Here is a 14,894-nt window from a genome sequence, read left to right on the forward strand (position 1 = left end):
TGTCAGAGGGGGCTGGGGCCGGTGGCCCCCAGACTCAGGGATCCTTCCCTCTGCTGAGGACACGGCGACACCTGGAATTTGAGGTCTCAGCTCTGCCACCTGCTGGCCTCCATGAGTTCTGCAGGCTGCTGGTATGTTTCTCCTCTGCCAGTTGCTGTGATGACTTTTAGGGTGCTCATGATCATCTGAAACCAGGCCGGGCATTAAATGGCACTGAATTCCGTAATGAATCATCCCATCCCTTTTCCACTTCTCTAAATCCTCCTGATGCTCTCTAGGAGAGAAGCCCAAGAGGCTACCTCCACCCTGGCCACATTCCCCCCCCCCCCCGTTGTTATCTCCCTCTGTGACATGGCAAATCAGACCTTCATCTCAGAGCCTTGGCAGATAACTGGTTTCTAACACAAGACCAGACTTTTGTTTTTATTGTATTTATTCTTTGTTTTAATCACTTTATGGAGCTTTAATTCACATGCCATCAAATTCACCCACTTACAATGTACAATTTAATGACTTTTATTATAATATATTCACAGGACTGTGCAACCTTAGCCACAATACAATTTTAGAACAGCTTCATCAGCCCCCAAAGAAACCCTGCACCCATTAGTGATTTCTCCCCAATCTCTCTCCCTGACCCCTGACCCCTGGAAACCACAAATGTACTTCCTATCTCTGTGGATCTGCCTATTCTAGACATTTTATATCAGTGGAACCACACAATGTACGGGTCTTTTGTGGCTAGCTCCTTCCACTCAGGGCTTATGTTTATATGCTTACTTTAGTGAGGAATGCTGGGTTTAATAAACCATTGGGATGTAATGTTTTCTTCTTCGTTCAGTCTAGTACTTTCTCCCCACTCAGTGTATTGATCATTTGCTTAAGTTATCAGTTACCCACGGAAGGTAGGATGCACTTAGAATGTTTGAAATACACCGTGCAAATCCTGTCTGAGGGGTGGGGTCCCATTTCTCTTGCTTCTCTGATTTGTGGAAATTTTCCCCTTTCACCTCTTTCCAGAAGCCACTAAGCCCCTTCCTCCATCCTCTCTGACTTTTCTCCAAACCCTCACTGCACAGAGGAAAGACGGGGACCAGAGGAATATCTCCAAAAACGAGCCGTTTGCCCCTCTATTCAACCAACGCAGAAGGACAGATGTGGCCTCGGCTTCTCCCAGCCATCCTGTCTGGAATCAGCATATACATCGAGTTTAATTATGCAATTAAACTCATTTTCCTGAGCTGAACAAATATTTACAGCGTATTTTGTTGAAAATGGCTCCACCTGGAGAAAGGTTCTGCCGTTGGGCTGACAGGTCTGGTGTGCGAATATTCACACATTTACATACCCTGTTACCAGGGGGCCACACGGTGTTGACCAGGTGGCAGACAAGCAGGTCCCCGGGAACAAATATGTCAGTGAAAGATGTTGCAGGTGTCAGCCAGGCCTGTGTGTTCTGGGCCCCACCATGGTGTCACTGTGGGCCAGTGATGTCTGCTCTTCCTCCACGGCAGCCCTGAATCCCAGCTCTGCAGCATCAAAGAAACCTCTGGGCTGGGGCAGAGAGAACATGGTGCCTGAGAGTGGCTGTGTGATAATCAGAACCACAGCCATCCTGCCCTGTGCTGTGATCCTGGGAGGTGACACTTAACAAGAGCCCATGTAGAGCATCTCCCAGGGGTCCCACTGTGTTCAGCTTCCCATGCAAGAAAATGCAAGGCAAAATTTCCAAAAGGCAGAAAAACCCACTTTGTAATATTTTACTCCCTCTGAACCTTGTCTCCTTCTCAAGCCCCCAGTTTTCCCCTTGGAGGAAACTGGATCTCACTGCATTGCAGTGAGAGCAGTGGACTCAGGTTTTCTAGAGGGCTTCTTCTCTTCCTGCCAAGCTTTAAGATTTTCATCAGAGTTCTGAGTTGCGGGGGCTGGGGGGGGGGTTGTGTAGCATCGAACATTGGGGTGGGGCTAGGACAGGAGTTACGTTCAAAATATTTAAAAGCCAGTGGGAGCAATGACCACCCAGAGATAATCCAGAGATCAGATTTGGGAGCCCCCCAGCTGTGTGGGAAGCTCTGGGGGTCCTGGGGGAGGACCTGGGATGGGTGATTTGGGGCCAGTCCGGGAGCTGGGGCAGCAGCTCCCCATCAGCCCATATGGGGGTGGGCGGGTGGGTTTCAGCTTCTCACTTCCAGTCCCATTGTATTGAATGTCAGCCCAGAGTGGAGTGGAGCCCATTATACAGTTGAGGAAACTGAGGTTTCCAGGGTTGTGTGTCATCACCTGAGTGCACCCAGCTACAGGGAGGGAGGGTAGTGACTCACACCCAGACCCTCCAAATACCAGAACCTGTGCAGAGCTGGGCTCACTCATTTCATGCTCCTTGGACTCAAGCAGGGGCATTATTATTATGCCACATTGCAGGTCCGGGTGTCACTTCAGGTGACACTGCTGGTCAAAGGCAGAGCTGGGAGGTGTCCAAGGTCACCAGTATTTACTACCCTCAAGGAAGGAAGGGGGCAGGAGGCTGGGGGCAGGCAGCCGGCCTTTTCCCATACATGACGGAACCCAGTCCCTGTTGCTGCAATCGCTGACGGTGAGGACAAAGCAGGGGTCACCGCCCTGGCGGGGCACAGCCCCAGGAGCCTCCAGAGCCCATGCTTGTGGCCTTAGAACCCTGGAAGGTACATGTTGTGTGGCCCAGAGGTGGGGGGCAGCAGACCAGAGGCTCTGGGTTAGGGCAGGAAGAAGGAGAGAAGGGAAAAGACCCCCAAGAGCCCCCTCCTCACCACCACCCCCCACTCCCCTGGATTCCCCTCAGATGCCCAGATGAACATAGGGACAAGTTTGTTGTCCTGGTTCAATATGTGCTGTGTACCCACCGCATTCTGGTCTTTAACCCAGACCCCAGCAGGGCTCCAGGAACCCGTGGAGGTCAGGGTGCAGCTGCTACACTGGACTCCAGTAGAGGACGTCAGTACCTCTGTTCGTTTGGACTCATGTGTACCGTGGGGAGGGCTGATCAGGAACCGGGAGCCTGACTTCTCATTCTCACCCCCACCCTGAGCAAAGGGCCACTCTCAAGGCCTCAGTCTGATCACCTGCAAATGGCCTTGGCCTCAGCTGCCTTCCTGCCTTCGCTTGACAGCTCAGGATCAACAACAGAACCTCAGCCATCAAGGTCCTGCTGCTGCTAAGTCACTTCAGTCATGTCCGACTCTGTGCAACCCCATAGACGGCAGCCCACTAGGCTCCCCCGTCCCTGGGATTCTCCAGGCAAGAACCCTGAAGTGGGTTGCCATTTCCTTCTCCAATGCACGAGAGTGAAAAGTGAAAGTGAAGTCACTCAGTCGTGTCCGACTTTGCGACCCCATGGACTGCAGCCTACCAGGCTCCTCCGTCCATGGGATTTTCCAGGCAAGAGTACTGGAGTGGGGTGCCATTGCCTTCTCCACTGTCAAGGTCCTAGTGTCCTATTATTGTGGGCCCAGCACAGAAACTAGGACTTGGAGATGGGTGGAGCACAGCTGGCTCTGTTTGGGGAAACCAACTTAGGCACCAATGGCGAGAGCTGAGTCCTTTTGGTTCCCTGAAAATTCTTATTCTGTTTAAGACACCTCCTCCAGGCTGTCTCCCTGGCTTCCTGGGCCAGGTGGCAACACGGTCCTGTGTGAGTCTGCTGGCTGGGTGGGTGATGCTGTGCGCAGGAAACTGTGAGGTGGATGGCTTTGCTCGAAAAGGGATGAAGCCTCCGAGAGCCTAGAACAGGACGCCAAAGTCCGGGGCCTGCATTTGAAAAATGGTGCCCCAGCTATATCCTGAAAGTGCCTCTCAGGGGTCCAAGGAACTTCCTCAGAGGCCCCCAGGAGGTAGAAAAGAGGAAAACAGGAGGTCTGGGTCCCGACACCCCCCCAGCCTCAGGTGGGCAGCCCCCTGTTCTGTCTCCCTTAGAAGCTAGGTTTCTGAGTCAGAGTAGCTGTCGAGCATGGGTTCTGCAGTGAAAAGGAAGAAACAAGTTTGAAAGCCACTGATTTAAATTAATACAGCAGATAGCGTTAATTCAGGTAAATGATTTTTCGCTGTCAATGGCTTTGCTATCAGATCATGACACTTTGTCGGCAAAGCCCCGTCGGCTCTCAGCTCCTTAAAGGGGAAGAAAACTGGTTACTGTTTGGCAGCCCTGAAGGACCCACCTGGCCTCGGTTTCCCCACCTATAACATCAGGCGGATCGCAGCTTGCCCATCCGCACGGATCCCAGAAGCAGCAGAAGACTTTAAGGGGACAGCGAGTCTATAAGCTGTGGAAGCGAGCAGAGCTGAGGAGAACTGACTTCCTAGTGCGTGCTGAGCGGGAGAGCTGGCCCAGAAAGGAGACTAGCAGCCAGAGAAAGCCCTGCGCATCTATTGAACGTGTGTGCCCGGTCCAGTGTGTGGTCTGTTCAAACTGCCTGGAGGACCCAATAAACACTGGGCACAGAGGGACCAGAGGGTGCAAGGCAGCCCACCTTCAGCCCATCAAAGGCATGATGTCCTGTATACAGAAGGCGCGCCATCAATGCCTTTTGCTGTTTTCTTCTGAAGGATATTTCTGTCTCTACTCTCCTCCCCAGTGGATGCCAGTGAAGAAAAGAGTTGCTCAAAAGAGAATTTATTGACAAAAGTCTGTGAAATTGGCCACGGTATGATTCTTGTGAAAGGCCGAGCCCCCAGACCCAAGGTTTTGTCAAAAAGCATACTTTAAACTCTCCTGTTCTACTTACCCAAGACCCACAGTTCAAAGGTTTGTGGATGTTCAAGGGCACTAATTAATGGCTTCGAGTTAATTCAGAAAACCCAAAGCATGGTGCCACATCACCTCTGCGTGACAGTCTCTCTGCTCACACCTCCCCATCTGGGTCCCTCCACCCCCCAGCTAACCCCCCCCCACCAGGGTAGTCCCACGTTCTTTGCAGGGGATTCTATCACAGAAGGTTTCATCAGAGTCCCCTCTTCTTGGCTGTTCAGATAAGAAAAACCAGGCAAACAAATTCATCTTTTCTATAAAAGTTTATTTTGTGATTTTTTTTTTCCCAAGAAGTGTTAGGGGAAAACGTTGAAATTATGTAAAGGTAAGGAACCATGGTATATAAAAATAATTTAAACATATATATTAATAACAAAGCAACATTGCATTCTAGCAACAACTAGTAGGTAATCTTGCCCAAGATTTTTCCAAAGTCATTAAATATGTTTTAGACAACAGTACACAGACACACACGCATGTGCACATACACATATATACAGCTCAAGTGTCTTTTTCTATGCATTCTGGCTAACTGATACAGCTAAAGGGAAAAGACAAAGAAGACTGTCTGCTTGAGTTTCCCTAAGTTGAACAAAGGTACATTGTATCATGAATGTTTGCTATTTCCTGGAGCCTGCTGTTTCCCTCCCCAACCTCATTAGTGACTAGCTTCAGTCTGCTATATGGTCTTATCTGAAAAATTAAGGTGTGTCTTTCGATCAGCCCCTGGGTGTGGTCATTGCAGTGCTGCAGGCGGTGAGAATTCAGGAAGCACATGTCTCCTGCTCCTGGTACATTGTGTGGATTGGAGGCGACGGTCAGGTGAACCTGATTACATCTGGCTGATTCTGTGCTTTAGGGCGAGGACCTCACTCTCCATCTCCGGGGGTAGATCGGCATTCACCTGCTCCTCCAGGTACTTCTGTATTTCTTCCACCTCCTCCTCCCAGAACTCCTTGGAGATGTGGAAGAGCTCCTTCATGTCGACATCCCCCAGGCCCCGCAGGTCCAGGGCATCCTCATCAGGGATGTAGCCGATGGGCGTGAGCCTGGCGCCGCCTTCCCCTCCCACGCGGTTGAACATCCATTCCAGCACCCGGGAGTTCTCACCGAAGCCGGGCCAGAGGAACCTGCCGGCGTTGTCCTTTCGGAACCAGTTGACGTGGAAGATCTTGGGCAGCTTGGCTGCAGGGCGCTGGGCCATGCTGAGCCAGTGTGCCAGGTACTGGCCAAAGTTGTAGCCAAAGAAGGGGCGCATGGCGAAGGGGTCGTGCATGATGACTTTGCCTGTTAACAGGGGACTCTGTGGGTAAGTGAGGCCTCACAGGACTATGGGCACATTTACTGTTGGCATGGCCGCCTGGCTTTCTGTACTTCTCTGCATATACAGAGAGAGACACAGGGAGACAGAGAGATAAAGAGACAGAGGGGCAACTGAAAGACAGAGATACAGAGGCAGAAAGAGACAGAGAGACACAGAGATATAGAAACAAAGAGAGAGAAACAGAGAGAGACAGAGAGACATAGAAACAGAGACAGAAAGAGACAGAGAAGCAGAGTGACAGAAAAATAGAGAGACAGAGCCGTCCGCTGTCCCTCCTTGGCGGCCCCGGATCTTGGCCAGACTCACCCTTGTACTCCGCCGCTGCCGTGGCCTCCGATCTCATGGCCGCCCCCACAAACACACCATGCTGCCAGCTGAGAGCCTCATAGACCAGAGGGACGCCTTTAGCAGGAGAAAGAAACGCTCCTTAGAGGCCTTGACCCCCAGCCCCCTCGGCAGCGATGCTGTCTCCCAAGTGGAAAGATGTGCTGTGTGTCGTCTCTCTTCTAAAGGGGCTGATGCTGCAGCTCCAGGGCAATGGGTGGACACTGCCACGTCAGAGTCATAGTAGGAGGCCACGTGGCCAAAGTCAAACTGGGAGCCACATCCCTGGGACAAGGACCTAGGAGTTCTACTGGCCAGAGACTAAGTTCTATGCCTGAGCTTGTTCATTACCCTGTCATTTGTGAAAGGAAGCTCCATATCCCTGGTCCCCTCCAGCCAGGTCATGGAACGTGAGCCCTTGTAGTGACCCGTCCCCCCATAGTGACACACCCGTGTCCCAGCCCGAGTGCCCAGGAGCCTCACCAACAGGCCGGCGCCCTCCGAAGATGATGCCCTCAATGGGCACGCCCTCTGGAGACTCCCAGTCAGGGTCAATGATGGGGCACTGGCTGGCCGGAGTGCAGAACCGTGAGTTGGGGTGAGCACAAGGCTCCCCTACAGCAGCAAGGGAAGACAGGCCCTGAGCGTCTGGCCCAGCACACACACCCAAGGGCTGCGGTGCCAGGCCTCCTGGGGGGCTTACCATCCTTGGGGTCCCACTCCTTGCCCTTCCAGGAAATGAGCTTGATGCCTGAGGCCAACGGCTGGTCAATGCCTTCCCAGTAAACGCCCCCATCACTGGTCTCAGCCACGTTGGTGAAAATGGTATTCTTCTGGATGGTCTTGATGGCATTGGGGTTTGTCTTCACAGAGGTTCCTGGAGCGACGCCAAAAAACCCATTCTCTGGGTTGATGGCCCGCAAGTTACCTGGAAAGTTTTAAACCAAGGAGTGGAAGTGAGTACCAAGGAAAGCATACCATCTTATATCTTACCAGATTAATTTCTGCACCAAATTTTCAAGTCTTTATTTTTTCGCTCCTCCTCAGCATCTCTTTCTCTTGTCTCATGCCAGCATTATTAATCAACTTTGACTCTTTCTCACCAGTTTCCCATCAAACTATTTTAACCAACCCAGGTAGCTCAGTGGTAAAGAATCTGCCTGTCAACGCAGGAGATGTGGGTTCGATCCCTGGGTCAGGAAGATCCTCTGGAGAAGGAAATGGTAACCCACTCCAGTATCCGTGCCTGGGAAATCCCATGGACAGAGGAGCCTGGTGGGCTACAGTCCATGATGTTGCAAAGAGTCAGACATGACTTAGTGACTAGACGAAATGTAAACAAACAGTGATAGAAGGTCCCGTTTCAATCCAGATTGGATATGAGATTAAAGAAAGCTGACGGAATACATATGTCTGAGCTTTTGCAAGAGCTAACTGAATTAAAAAATCCGGATACTGTGGACTTGGGAGGATTTGGCATGTTTAAACCCAAAACTTCACTATGGTCCAATGATTATCATCAACACCTGGGCCTAAAAGAGTTACCTTGTTGGTCAAATTTCATCCAGGCGATATCATCACCCACACACTCTACTTTCCATCCCGGGAGGGTAGGGTTCATCATGGCCAGGTTGGTCTTCCCACAGGCACTGGGAAACGCAGCCGCGAAGTACTTCTTCTGGCCCTTGGGGTTGGTGATGCCCAGAATCTGTTGAAGACAAGATTTCTCCTGAAGCACTTGGTTCCTTTCTGCCCCAGAGGTCCACGACCTAGTCTAGGAGGGGGCCTGGAAGCCATTCATCGTTACTGATGGAATTCCCAGTGTCCTTGGAGCACTGGAACTCCGATGCCTAGTAGGAATGCTAATGCAGTACGGGTCTGCCACTTCCCCTCCTCTGCCCGACCCTTTGCTGCACACATTTAGAATTCCCTGCGTCTTACCAGCATGTGCTCTGCCAGCCACCCCTCCTCCTTGGCCAGCCGGCTGGCCATCCTGAGGGCAAAGCACTTCTTCCCAAGGAGCGAGTTCCCGCCGTACCCACTCCCAAAGGAGATGATTTCTCGGCGGTCGGGCAGGTGGGCGATGAGTGTGAGCTCAGGGTTACAGGCCCAGTTGTTAACCAAAGGCTCTGCGCAGGAGGACACGCCCACATGAGTGTGCCAGGTCCCCAACGGAGTTTAAGGGTAAGCTTTTTCTTTTTTTAATTCCGGCTTTTGATTTTGAAGTAACGTGCTTACTTTTTAAAGGCAAAGGGCACCCCACGGAGTGGAGGCACTTGACGAACTCGCCGTCCCCCAGCGCTTCCAGGACAGCGGTGCCCATCCTTGTCATGATGCGCATGCTGGTCACCACATAGGGCGAGTCAGTCAGCTCGATACCAATCTTGGACAGAGGAGAGCCCAGGGGCCCCATGCTGAATGGGATGACGTACATGGTGCGACCTGTGGGTCCGGGAGGTGGGAGCCGGTAAGAAACAACCCCAGACTCACAGACAACCACCACTTGTGACCCTTCTCATGATCCCCCTCCGACAACATCATGTCTTGCTTGCCACCAGCCCCTTGATTAGAAGAGTCCATTGAGAGTCCTGTGGACTGCAAGGAGATCACACCAGTCCATCCTGAAGGAAATCAACTCTGAATATGCATTGGTGCTGAAGCTCTAATACTTCGGCCACCTGATGCCAAGAACCAACTCATTGGAAAAGACACTGAGCAAGATTGAGGGCAAAAGTAGAAAGGGGTGGCAGAGGATGAGATGGCTGGATGGCATCACCAACTCAGTGGACAAGAATTTGAGCAAAATCCAGGAGACAGTGGAGGACAGAGGAGCCTGGCATGCTGCAGTCCATGGGGTTACAAAAAGTTGGACACAGCTTAGCGACTCAACAACACCAAATGAAAAGGTGGCCAGAACAGCAAAATTAAAGAGTTTTCATAAATGTGCAGCTGGGTTCTATCAAGCTATCTTAAATCCACAAGCGTAGAAATTGTTTTACTGGTCGTCAAAGACAGTCTATAAAAACAGAACTGAGATGTACATTTTCAACACGTGGCCAATTCTCATGTCAAATTTATGACTCTCTGAGCAATGGGAGTTCCTGGGACAATCACTGGTAAGACAGAGATGATAATAAAAGGTTTGCTGATATTGTACCCAGTCAAATAAATGTTTCACTCACCTTTCATGCACCCCGGAAATCGGACGTTGAACGCTTTCTCAAAATCCTCCTCGGACATCCAGCGGCCCAGCTGGCTGAGGCCGGTTTTGGGGATGGGCACCGTATCTCTTTGCTCTCGAGTGATGATGACCGTCTTGCTTTCAATTCTGGCCACATCCCTGGGGTCAGTGAGAGCCAACCAGCTGCAAAAAAAAAAAAAAAATTAAAATACACAGATTAGGGGCTTCCCTAGTGGTTCATTGGTAAAGACTCTGCCTTGCAATGCAGGGGACGCAGGTTCAATTTCTGATCCAGGAAGATCCCACATGCCATGGAGCCTTTTCACTACGACTGTTGAGCCTGAGCCTGTGTGTAAGAGCCCGGGGCTGCAACTACTGAAGCCCCCACACTCTAGAGCCCATGCTCTACAACAAGAGAAGCCACCACAATGAGAAGCCCTCGCACTGCAGCTAGAGAGTAGCTCCCATTTTCTGCAACTAAAGAAAAGCCCTCGCAGCAACGAAGACCCAGCCCAGCTAAAAATAAATAAGTAAATAAAAATTTAAAATACACAGGTGGGGATTAGAGAAGTGCTGGTATTCTGCATGACATCTGCTCCCTAGGTTCCCTCAGCCATGGACCATTCAGGAAGGGACCAGTTTTCTCATCATCATGTTCTTCCCACACTTGGCAGGTACCAAGGGCAGTAAGGATGCTCCATCAGTGCGGACACAGCCACGCCCACTGGGATATAGTCAGAGGGACACTCACTAGACCAGGAGTTCGTGTTTTAAGACAGGGACTGTCTGACCTTCCTTTTAATTGGGGACCTAGTTTGCAAAGAGAGTTGCACGTACCCCTTCATTGATGACTTGGGCTGCTCTGCAAACGTCATAAAATTCAGTCTACATGGTTCTGGCTCTTTTACTAAGTTTTTCAAGAGTCTGCAAACCACACAGCCCCGCCCCGGCTCTGCTGAGGCCCTCATCCTCCTCATTCCATCTGCGCCCTGGGTAGAGAGGAAGGCCGAATGCCAGGGGGCAGAGCCGTGCTCACCAGTTGTCATACTTCTTCAGCCTCTTGATCACACCCTCCTCCTCCATATGGCCCAGCAGCTGTCGGTTCTCCTCCTCGGAGCCATCGCAGATGTGGACTTGGTCAGGCCGGCACAGCTTGGCGCTGCTCTCCACGAACTCCCTCACGGCCTGGGGCAGGCTGTCCAGGGAGCCCTGGACGATTTTGGCTGAGTAGTTGAGGCCGTCTGAGAGCTGGGGAGGCATCTCTGCAGAGCTGGGCTGGGGAGCACGGATGCTGAGGTTCCCTGAAATACAAAAATCACAGGCTTCCTGAACAAAGACAACCACGGACACCCTCAACTCCACACACTTTGTCGGGGTCACCGTCGTGGCTGGGGGGGAAAAGAAAACCAGTTCCTGTTAGCACTGAAGTTTGTTAGAAACATATGTGAACAGGCTCTGCCTACCTTTCTTCTCTTTGGACGATCAGGTCAGAGGCCCAAGGGTCTCTTGCAAGGCTCTTCCCGCGGGTGAGCGTGCGTTCCCAGTGGGAAGGCCCTGTTTGGGGTTTGGAGGCAGAACTTCCTGGCCTTTAAATTCCAAGAGGGAGAAAGGCCCGGCCCCTCAACCACACCCAGGGAGGCTCGACTCTGACGTCAGGGGCCGGTCTTTGGATCACGGCCACGATCAGTTATGCTTTGGACTGGCTCACCACAATAAACCCAGGCAGATAATCATTGAACAGACAGTCGTTAATGAGTGCCATGTGGCCTACGGCCCCTGGACCAGCCATGGCAGCCCCTTACACAACTTCTGATTGATGGAGCTCTGCCCCAATCCCCTGAAGATGCAAAACACATGCCCTCCTATTGAAGGGCAGGGTGGGATGGTGCAGAAGCTCGTGGGGGACCTCAGGGGTTTTGGCAGCGCATCTTGTGTACAGGTGGCTGCTGGTTGGCAGAATGCAGCAGTGCTGAGGTGTCACCCCACAGGCAAAGGCCTGCGGGAAGAACACCCCCAAATACGGGATGGTGCCTGGCTTATCGGCAACTATCTGACTTAATTAGGGGCTATTAACCTTACAGAGTGTCTATGGCGTGCCCCCTGCCCCTACCCCAAGTATAAATTTCACAAGGGCATTTTGTTCCTTTCTGTATGCACAGTTTCTGGCACACAGTAGGTGCTGAATGAATAAATGCAGAGTGTTGTTGTAAGTGCTCTGCATTGACTAACTCCTTGCACCCTAAGTGGAGTCCACAAGCCCCTCTGTGTATAGACAAGGACGCTGAGGCATCAGGAATCTGGCGTCTACTCCCCAGCCCCAGGCTGGTGGGTCGCAGGGAGGGACTGGAACATGAGCCGCCGAGCTCCGGAATGCCCCTTGTAAGGGACCTTTGCCCCTCCTGGATCCTTCCACGTATTGCCCCAGGAGTTCTGGGCTGGGTGCAGTTATTTCTGGAGTCAACTGTACACTTTTTGTTGCCCTTGCAAATCCTAGAGCCCAGGGAGTGGAGGGGGCTTGGCAGTTTTGCTCGATTACACTTGAGCAATGAGACCTTTATAACAGTTGTAAAAAAATTTGCTTTGCAAGCCATCAGAGCATCAGTCCAATTTAATGAGCTATGGAACTGTTGGCTAGCGTTTCGAGAACACTAGGTGAGAAGTCGGGAGAACAGGGCCAGGCCCCAGCCGCCAGCAGCCAGCCCCACAGTTCAGTGGGCGTCCTCTCACTGGAGGAGGTCGGTGGAAACCTGCCCTCCTGCCCCATGGGGTGTGAGCCGAGATGGCTCCATGACTGTGTCTGTGAGGAGCTGTGACAATCACAAGGCATTGGGAACAACAATCTCAGACCAGGAGTTCTTTGAGGACCATCCTATGAGACTTCACTCCCACTGCTGTGTTGAGTGTACACATGTCACCAACTTCCACCAAAACTATCAACCCATTGCTATGTTTCATTTATTCAGATTTTGTGTGTGTGTGTAACATAAGGCTTTGTTTGTAAAAGCCAAAACTGGAAACAAGCTGAATGTCCATTAAGTGAGTAAGGAAACTGTGGAGCATCTATACAGGATAGTACATGGCTATAAAAAGAATGAAGCTATGAATTATGAATCATGAAATAATTATGCAGCACTGAGGGAAAGTACAATTTTTAAAATGCAAACATCTCTATGATTCCCAACATATAAAATTCTACAAAACAAACTAATTTACTGTGAAAGTGTAAATCAATAGTTGCTGTGAGGGCAGAAGGAGAGATTTTTAAAAGGGTACAAGCAAGTTCATTTATTCAGACTTTTAATTCAGCCAATTGAATCCTTCAGTGTAAGTACAACAGGAGATGTTTCTGTTTAGTTTAAAATCGTTTGCCTAAATGGTCACTGAAATTCATTCATAACAATGTTGTCAGCCACACAAAAGTGTGTCCCGTCTAATTTCCACCACAACGTAACACTCCATTGCTGCGGACACTTTCTGAGCATCTGACATCAGTGAAATTAGCCATTCAAAGGCACAACCTTTGAGTAAATACGCAGCACACACATTCACACCCGGGTGGCTGATCTCCCCAAGTGAGTAGAGATTCCCAGTTTGCTGATAAAAACTGTAATAGTGAAACCGAGCCCCCCCAAACCGTGTTCCCTTACTGAGTTTATGATTAATCTCTCTACCCAAACTGTCCCCTTACCCTCCTCCTCTGACCTCAATCCTGTTCTTGTCCCCTCAGAACTCCATGCTCTGCTAACTGAGCACTAATCAACCCAAGTTAGATGACTAAGACCATTGTTGTCAGAACTTCATTAATGCACTGAGGTTGCTGCTGTAGGTCTCATCACTAACGTACAAACTCGGGTTGTTTCTCCAAGGCCAGGTGAGCTCACAGACCCCTGAGCCACAGATCACCTGGCCAGAGAGTCATAAACCAGAGAATCCTTACCCCTGAAAGTAAGATTAAGAAATGTCACAAAACAATGGTTAATCCCTGTTTCTTTGCTCTTCCCCTTTAAAAACACCCCAACTCAGAGACCAAGATGGAGCAGATCTGAGACTTGTCTCCTGCTGCCCCACCTGATGCCCTCTGTTGATGATGACTCGGGGCGGGTCTGTCCCTGTCCTTGGAGACTCCCTGCCCCAGAGGGGACTCACTGAGCAACATTTTCAAAGGACTAACTGGCAACATTGTGTCTTTCCCATTCACCCACGGGCTTCATTGTAAATGGGCTTCCCAAGTAGTTCATATGGTAAGGAATCCGCCTGCAATGCCGGAGACCTGGGTTAAATTCCTGGTCGAGGAATATCCAGTGGAGAAGGGAATGGCTATTCACACCAGTATTCTTGCCTGGAGAATTCCATGGACAGAGGAGCCTGGCAGGCCACATATAGTCCATGGGGTCGCAAAGTGTTGGACACGACTGAGTGACTAACAATGAGTTGTAAGTAAGTCTCAGAACTGAGTACCAGCCATGGGGACCTGCAGTGGCAGCTCTGCTGTCGCTCTGCTGCTGGACTCCCTGAGGACCCTCAGTCACACCCACCTTGTGGATTTTTTAATATGTTCCTAGGTGGCCAGGGAGGGTGGGGGCTACCTCTGCCCAGCCCACTCTGTGAGCTGCATTTGTCGTTTCTACATTTGCAAACACCGCAGCAACCCCTTGGCTTTCCTGGGGCCGTTTAAACATATCCTAAGGTACAAAGTTTCTCTTCTTTTAGAAAGCATCTAAAAAGTTGAGGCCAGACACAAAACTGCTTTGTTGAAAAGAGAAAAATTAGACACTGGAAAAAAAAAACAGTTTCACTACATCTCCTTGAGGTCACACACACCTTTTTTTTGTTGTCCTAAGCTGTAGCGGCTGACCCCAGGGTTCTGAGGAGTCAGGAAGTAAGACTTTGAAAAGCCTTTGTGTAATTTGTGCTCAGTCGTGTCCGACTCTTTGCAGCCTCATGGACTATAGCCTGCCAGCTCCTCTGTCCATGGGATTTCTTAGGCAAGAATACTGGAGTGGGTTGCCATTTCCTTCTCCAGGGAATCTTCCTGATCCAGGGATGGAACCCAAGTTTCTTGCATCTCCTACACTGGCAGGCAGAATCTTTACCACTAGCGCCACCTGGAAAGCCCACTGAAAAGTCTTTATCATGAAAAACCTTTATCATGTGCAAAATAGATAAGTAGCGGGAAGCTGCTATATAACATAGAGCCTGGTGCTCAGTGACAACCTAGAGGGGTGGGGTGGGAGGGGGAGGGAGACTCAAGAGGGAGGAGATATATGTATAATTATGGCTGATTC

The 14,894-nt window shown here is 50.7% G+C and overlaps 1 protein-coding gene across 1 annotated transcript in view; it reads right to left on the bottom strand.

The window, feature by feature from the left end:
* Positions 1-5,024: 5,024 nt before the first annotated feature.
* PCK1 (phosphoenolpyruvate carboxykinase 1) overlaps positions 5,025-14,894 on the bottom strand; it is a 42,763-nt gene continuing 32,893 nt past the window's right edge. The window contains exons 3-11 of the mRNA XM_081559329.1: positions 10,646-10,910; positions 9,611-9,792; positions 8,667-8,870; positions 8,370-8,557; positions 7,974-8,136; positions 7,132-7,356; positions 6,912-7,043; positions 6,411-6,506; positions 5,025-6,067 (exon numbers count right to left, since the gene is read on the bottom strand). Of these exons, the coding sequence (XP_081415455.1) occupies positions 5,613-6,067; positions 6,411-6,506; positions 6,912-7,043; positions 7,132-7,356; positions 7,974-8,136; positions 8,370-8,557; positions 8,667-8,870; positions 9,611-9,792; positions 10,646-10,869 (1,869 nt within the window). The 5' untranslated portion in view covers positions 10,870-10,910 and the 3' untranslated portion in view covers positions 5,025-5,612. The remainder of the gene's footprint in view (positions 6,068-6,410; positions 6,507-6,911; positions 7,044-7,131; positions 7,357-7,973; positions 8,137-8,369; positions 8,558-8,666; positions 8,871-9,610; positions 9,793-10,645; positions 10,911-14,894) is intronic.

Source organism: Giraffa tippelskirchi, chromosome 13 (assembly GCF_054371585.1).
Source record: "Giraffa tippelskirchi isolate mGirTip1 chromosome 13, T2T-mGirTip1v1.2.pri, whole genome shotgun sequence".
In the NCBI taxonomy this organism is placed as follows: domain Eukaryota; kingdom Metazoa; phylum Chordata; class Mammalia; order Artiodactyla; family Giraffidae; genus Giraffa; species Giraffa tippelskirchi.